The following is a 7,042-nucleotide window of genomic DNA, read 5'->3' on the forward strand; positions in this document are numbered from 1 at the left end:
CATCCATCATCCATCCATCCATCCATCCATCCATCCATCCATCCATCATCCATCATCCATCCATCATCCATCCATCATCCATCCATCATCCATCCATCCCTCCACCCCTCCATCCCCACTCACTCCGCGTTCTCCTTCAGGTACTTGGCAGCCATCCAGGGCACCACAAACACCACGGGGGTCCCTGCAAGTCACACAGCAAACCCTGTAAAACCAAGCACCCTCCTGAGCTGAGAAAGCATCCCCACGCTGGGGGAGACACCTGGGGTGGCAGAGCCCCCACCCCACACCCTCCTGGGACCGTTGGGACCGCGGTGTCACCGACACCAGGCAGTGTCCCCGTCCCTGCCGCGCTCCCGGGTGGCCCCTACCCCAGCCCAGGTAGAGGTAGAGCCTGTAGTAATTCTTCTCGGAGAACACGGCCCCGATGAGCAGCTTGTAGAGGTAGACAGCTTCCACCAGGAACCAGTAGTGGTTGGCCAGGATGCAGTACTGCATCAGCACCTGCGCTGCACGGCACCCCAGCGCTGCCTGCCACGGGAGAGCCACCGTGGGGCTGGCTGTGCCCATGGGGCACCCCACGGCTCTCCCACAGGGAGCAGGAGCTCATCCACGGGGGTATGGTGTTATACAGGCACCCCAAGAACCCTGAGAGCTCCCTCCTGGGGCCACGGGTGCCCTGAGAGCTCCCCCAGAAGCTGCACAGGCACCCCCAGAGCTCACCCAGCAGGGGCATGGGTGGCACTGAGAGCTCATCCCTCAGGTGCCACACAGGCCCTGAGCTCACCCAGCAGGGGCACAGGTATCCCAGGGGTTCACCCACTGGTTCCTGGGCAGCAGGCACCCCAAAAGCGTGGCCAGGGTGTGTGGATGGGCACCCCAGGACCGTGCACAGGTACCCCAAGACCTCACCCATCAGGAGCACGGGCACCACCGACCCCCAAGAACTCACCCAGCGAGTGTCTGGGGCTGCGTGGGCACCGACCCCCCCACGGCCCCTCCTGGGCGAGGGTCCCCACGCTGCCACCAGCCCAGCACTTGCCTCGTGGCTCAGCAGAGCCTCCCAGTCAGCCACCTGCAGCAGCTCCACGCCCCAGCGCCGCTCCAGCAGCGCGTCCTTCACCATCACCGAGGTGGCCCGCAGCCCGAAGGAGGCGAACAGGTTGGCGTGGATGTAATTCCTGGTGCAGCGCAGGTTCCTGCAGGAGCCGGGGTCAGGCAGGGCCGGCACAGCGGGGAGGGAGCAGGGGAGGGGCCGGGTCCTACCTGCACACAGTGAGGATGAGCAGGGCGGAGATGAGGGTGAGCAGTGACAGCGAGTAGCCCACGGTGTAGAGCACCTTGAAGCTCACCATGAGCCGGCGGGCGCCTTCCTGCAGGTGAGCACAGCGCCAGGGAGCCCCGGTGGGTGCCCATCCACCCCCGGCCAGGCTGCCCCGGCCATCCCTGGGGTCCCAGCCAGGGTCCCACCTCCTCGGCAGTGACCTCCGGCTCATCCTCGCACTGCGAGTAGTCCCTCCAGGGCTGGCTGCCGTTCACCGTCACCCACTGGCCGTCGGTGCCACACCTGCGGCTCACCAGCCCGTGTTTCACTGCGGACACGAAGCACCGGCACAGTCCCCCAGGCTCCCCCAAACCCCTCTCCTGGGGTGAGGGATCTGAACCTGCTCAGTGAGCTGGCTCTGCTCTGAGCCCCAGGCACCCCCTTACCCCACATCCATTCATGGGGCCCTCTGCCCCCGTCAGGCAAAGGCAGGGGGACCCTGAGAGCCTCTGCAGCCCCAGAACGGCTCAGCCCTGGCTTCCAGCCCCGGGATGGCAGGAGGGATCCTCACCTTTCTCAAACCAGGGCAGGTAGAAGGGGCAGGAGACGTTGACGGCGGTGCCGGGGCTCCCGTCGGGCCAGCAGGCGTACATGTCAAATGTCCTGTTACAGAACAGCCCTTCCAGGGGCAGCGACAGGCAAAGCCAGCGCTCAGACGCTGGTGGCACAGACACACCGAGCCCTGCTGTCCCAGCACCTCTGATGGGGCTGATGCCACCCTGAAATGGACCCAGGTGCCCCACAGCAGCCTCAGCCCCCCAGGACATCCCAGCCCTGGGTGTCCCATCCGAGATGTGGAGGTTCTTGTCAGTCCCAGGGCTCACTCCCCGTGGGAGACTGGAGCAAGGACGCTGGAGCAGGGACAAACCCCAGCCCTGGCTCTGTGCCCCCGAGCACAGCCGGGTACCTGCTGGGTAGGGCTCGCTCGCCATCCTCCTCAGGCACTCGTCACGGTACCGCAGCCACTCCTCGAAGGTCTTCTCCAGCACCTTGGCCCCACCGTGCTGCAAGCCCAGAGCTGGGTCACAAACTCCAGCCCCAGAGCCTCGACTGCCCCCAAGAGCCGCTGCCACAGCCTGGGTCTGGGCAGGAGCCCGGGAGGAGCCGGGATGGAGCTGGGATGGAGCTGGGCAGGAGCCGGGATGGAGCCGGGATGGAGCCGGGATGGAGCTGGGATGGAGCTGGGATGGAGCCTGGGATGGAGCCTGGGATGGAGCCGGGATGGAGCTGGGATGGAGCCGGGATGGAGCCGGGATGGAGCCTGGGATGGAGCAGGGATGGAGCAGGGATGGAGCTGGGATGGAGCTGGGATGGAGCTGGGATGGAGCCGGGATGGAGCCTGGGATGGAGCCGGGATGGAGCCGCCTCGCAGGGGCCAGAGCCCGGCAGTGCCAACCCCGCCACCCCCGGCCCCAGCCCGGCCCTCACCGGCACGGAGGAGAACAGGCACATCCAGGCAAGCTGGACAAGGCTCCGCAGGGATCCAGCTCCAAGCACGCCCCTCATGGCTGCTCCCAGTGCCGGGGTGCGCCTCAGGCTGGGCCGGGGACCCCGATCCTGGTGAGAGGTGGAGGAATGGAGGTGCTGGCTCTGGCAGCCACCCCCAGCCGCTGCAGGCAGAGAAGCGCTTCCCAAGGCAGCACAGGAGATCCTGGGCATGTCATGGGCTGCCACAGCCGGGTCACTTCCCTGATGGAGCCGAAACCTCGGGGAGCAGCCGGCAGAGCAGGCAGGGAGTAAATGGATCACACTTGTCCTGGATGAGCCTGCTCAGCTCCCACCCACCGCTGCCAGCCCCGAGGGGAGCAAACGCCATCGTGACAGCCCCAGCAGGGCTGGCACCCCTGGGTGACCCGGGAAGGGGCTGCAGGGACAGGAAGCAGCGACACCACTCTGGGGTCCGCTGGGTCCCCACACCCGGCCGGGCTGGGACCCCCACACCGGCTGTGCCCATCACGTCCCGCTGGGGCCCCGATCCTGCTGGCAGAGACCCCAGCCGGGGGCTCGGGGGCAGGAACAGCTCGGTCACCCCCGGGGCTCCCCGGTCCTCCCGGGGCTCCCCATCGCTCCAGGCTGGACCACCCCAGCCCGGCCCCCTCCTCCTCCCGGACCTCCCGGTTTGTCCCCCACGAGGGTCCCCAGCTGGTCCCGCTCGGTCGCTGCGGGGGTCTCGGGGATCCGCCGCTTTCTCCGCCCGCTCACCCGGCTCCGGGCAATCCCGATGTCCCGGTGTTCCCGCTGTTCCCGGTAGTCCCGGTGTTCCCGGTGTCACGGGCAGCCCCCGCTCCGCGAGGTGAACGCGGCGGTGACCGAGCGGCGTCTGCGGCGGAGCCGCCTCCTGCCAGCGCCGTGCCCCGACGGGAGGGGGTTTTGGGGGGGCTCAGGGGGGAGTTCGGGGGCGGCACCGCCCCCCGGGGCTGCGGACGCCCGGTGGGACTCGGGGGTCCCGGCGCCGCTGCCCCCGCGGAGCCCCAACACGGAGCCCCCCGGGAATCCCACGGGGATGGGATCCACGTCCAGCCCCGCCGGGGGAATCACACTCAGGGATGGGGGTCCAGGTCCAGCCCCACTGAGGGTCCCCAGCTGCATCACAGGGGGCCAGGGATGGGGGTCCAGCCCTGGAGCTGTGGGTCACAGGGGCTGGATCAAGGATCCAGACTCCTTCAGTCTCCCCAGAGCCCCTGTCCCTCCCATCACACAGCCCCAGGGAAAGTGTCCCTCTGCTGTCCCCTGGGCTGCTGCTGGCATGGTGACAGCCCCTGTGCAGGCAGGGTGGGCTGCGGGGGCCGCCGCCCTCCCCCGGGGACCAGGAGGGCCTGGGGACAGCCCGTGACATCCACGGGTGACATCGTCCAGCCAGGGGAACCCCAAGGGCAGGGACAAGCCTGGTGGCCCTGGTCACGCTGCCTGCCCACCACACCCTGGCAGTGGGGAGGGAGGGAGGGGTCTGTGCTGGGGAAGGTGATTTTACCATCAGTGGAGCAGGGGAGGTTCCTCTGGGGCCCCCCAAATCACAGCAGTGCAGCCCCTCCAGGCTCCCACATCCCTCCTGCTGCAGCAGCGTGGGGCTCATCCCCCAAACCTGCCTGAATGCACCAGAAAATGCATTTATTTGGCAGAAATAAGGTGTTTGCCTCGAAGCTGCTGCAGTGGGAGCAGACACAGGAGTCACAGCTGTGGCTCCAGTGATGTGAGCCATGTCAGGTTATTCCAAGTGACAAATAACTCCGTGGAGGAGCAGCCCAGGGAAAGGATTTGCTGTTTAGGGGGAAAATGAACCCTCAGGTGCCTCCCTCAGGATGAGCAAACAACAGGGCATTTGCTCATTAACAGATGATGAACTTGGGACAAGGGATGGAGGGACAGGACACAGGGAATGGCTTCCACTGCCAGAGGGCAGGGATGGATGGGATATTGGGCAGGGATTGTTCCCTGGCAGGGTGGGCAGGCCCTGGCACAGGGTGCCCAGAGAAGCTGTGGCTGTCCCTGGATCCCTGGAAATGTCCAAGGCCAGGCTGGATGGGGCTTGGAGCAGCCTGGGACAGTGGAAGGTGTCCCTGCTCATGCAAGGGTAGGACTGGATGAGCTTTAAGGTCCCTTCAATCCAAACCATTCCATGATTCCATGATAACAGAGCACTGGAGCACTCATGGAAGATGATTCCAGCCATGTCCCCCTTCCCAGACAAACCCTGCACATCTGCACCCCACAGATCTCCCTGTGTGAATCCATCTAATGGCAGCAGGAGCATCCTGGGGTGGGCTCATCCCACAAGGATTTGGGGGAGAGCCCAGGGCTACAGCACACAGATGCCATTCCCTAGAGAGGAATCACACAACTCCAGACGTTTTTGTCCCAGTGTGGTCCATCTGGATGGGATTTTCTCCCATGTCCCTTGAAAGGGGACATGAGGAACGAGCTGTTCCTCTCCATATTGATGCATTTCAGGCGGGTCTCCATAGCGACTGCAGCGCTGGAGGCTCGGCCGCGGCTGGATCCCGATCCATGGGGTGCTCAGAGGCAGCTGGAGCCAGGGGAAGAGGGGCTGGGACAGCACCCCACTCCCAACAGCTGCTGTCCTGCCAGGCTGGGCTTGGGACACAGCTGTGACTGAGGGCACATGGCTGGTAAATTAATTTATTTATTAAAGGTGATGTTCACCATCAGAGCTGGGAAATTGTCCCAGAATGGTCTCAGGCTATGAAGCTGTTGGTGCTTCTTGGGCAGCCTGAGAGCTGCAGGGGTGCTCAGGGAGAGGAGAGCAGCTTCAGGGTCCTGCATGGGAAAATCATGGAATTGTTTATGTTGGAAAAGCCTTCTGTGATCACCAAATCCAATGTGGCAGTACTGCCAGGTCCATGATTAACCCAAGTCCCTAAAACACCACGTCTACAAGCTTTTGGAACACTTCCATGGATGGGGACTCCACCAGCACTCTCAGCAGCCTGTTCCAGTGCCTCATCACTCTTTTAATGAGGAAACATTCCCAATATCCAACCTAAACTTCCTCTGCTGCAGCTGGAGGCTGTTTCCTCTGGTGCTGTCCCATGTTCCCAGGGAACCCTGAGGTTCCATGAGGTCACTAAGGGATGAACAGCCAGCCAGAGAACCCTGCAGGGCTAAATCCCTTCCCCCAGTGCTGTTACCAGCAGCAACACCTCCTGAAGGCACCTTTCACTTTATCTATCCATTATTGATGGGGGAATTCATCCGTGTGTATTATTGCAGGATCTGCTCATCAAGGTGCTTTCCTCCCCATCCAGAAGCAGTTTGCAGAACAGAAAAGCTCATCAACCCATCCTGACTCCCAATAATGCAGGAAACTTCCCAGAAAAGGCTGTGGAGCGTTACCAGGTAGAGAAATCCATCAGCATGTGAGTGCCCAGGAAGCAGCGTGAGGCTCTGTGTGACTGAACCATCTCCAGTGCTGCCCTGGGGTAACCCTTGGGGTTTTGTCAGCATTTACAGAACGGGAACATCCATTCCCATCCCATTCCCATCCCATTTCCATCCCATTTCCATCCTGTTTCCGTCCCCTGAGGTGGTGACAGCCAGGGACCTCACTCCATCACACAGCAAAGGTCACTCTAGCCGGTGTTCCAGCACATGCCCGTGATAAATGAGTGTTCCCAGCTCAGAAAGGCTCTATTGGATTTGGCACTCACTCAGAGCCCTCAGCAGCTGCCGTCCCTCCAGCGAGCCTCCAGGCACTTGCGATGCAAGCCTGGATTCAAAGCTGACCAGGTCTCCTCTGTTTCCATGTGAATTCTTGACTAATTCAAGCCAGAAGGTTTAAATGATAAGATCAAGAACTTCTCTGAAATTCATCTCTGTTCACATCCTGCCCCGGGGTTGGGCTCTTTGTGCTCATCCTCTGCCCAAGGGCACGGCTTCCCCAGCCATGTTTAAGCCCTGGCAGGCAGGGCAGCCTCCATATTCCAAGTTTGGATTCAGGAATTCAAGGAGCAGATAAAAGGATGCAGCGTTTATTTCCTCCCTGCTTGGTAGATTCTGGTTGCCACTTCTGCTATAACCAACTCTGGACAAGGAAAACCTGGCTGGAGCTGCTGGAGAGGATCCAGAGGAGGGCACAGAGATGCCCCAAGGGCTGGAGCCCCTCTGGAGCCAGGCTGGGAGAGCTGGGGGTGCTCACCTGGAGAGGAGAAGGCCCCAGGGACACCTCAGAGCCCCTTCCAGGGCCTAAAGGGGCTCCAGGAG

General features: G+C 62.7%; 1 protein-coding gene across 3 annotated transcripts in view; it reads right to left on the bottom strand.

The window, feature by feature from the left end:
* The window catches only part of LOC107210950 (glucagon receptor-like), a 6,868-nt gene extending 3,221 nt beyond the window's left edge, over positions 1–3,647 (bottom strand). Inside the window, exons 1-9 of one of the 3 annotated variants that reach the window (XM_033518013.1) lie at positions 3,527–3,647; positions 2,753–2,881; positions 2,232–2,328; positions 1,836–1,943; positions 1,471–1,592; positions 1,267–1,373; positions 1,039–1,199; positions 372–527; positions 124–184 (exon numbers count right to left, since the gene is read on the bottom strand). In XM_033518013.1, the coding sequence (XP_033373904.1) occupies positions 124–184; positions 372–527; positions 1,039–1,199; positions 1,267–1,373; positions 1,471–1,592; positions 1,836–1,943; positions 2,232–2,328; positions 2,753–2,830 (890 nt within the window). In that variant the 5' untranslated portion in view covers positions 2,831–2,881; positions 3,527–3,647. Of the gene's footprint in view, positions 1–123; positions 206–371; positions 1,200–1,266; positions 1,374–1,470; positions 1,593–1,835; positions 1,944–2,231; positions 2,329–2,752; positions 2,882–3,526 lie in introns of all 3 variants that reach the window. The other 2 variants (XM_015642357.3, XM_015642356.3) reach the window with 2 other exon arrangements.
* Between the last annotated feature and the right edge of the window lie 3,395 nt (positions 3,648–7,042).

This window comes from Parus major, chromosome 14, assembly GCF_001522545.3.
Source record: "Parus major isolate Abel chromosome 14, Parus_major1.1, whole genome shotgun sequence".
NCBI lineage: Eukaryota > Metazoa > Chordata > Aves > Passeriformes > Paridae > Parus > Parus major.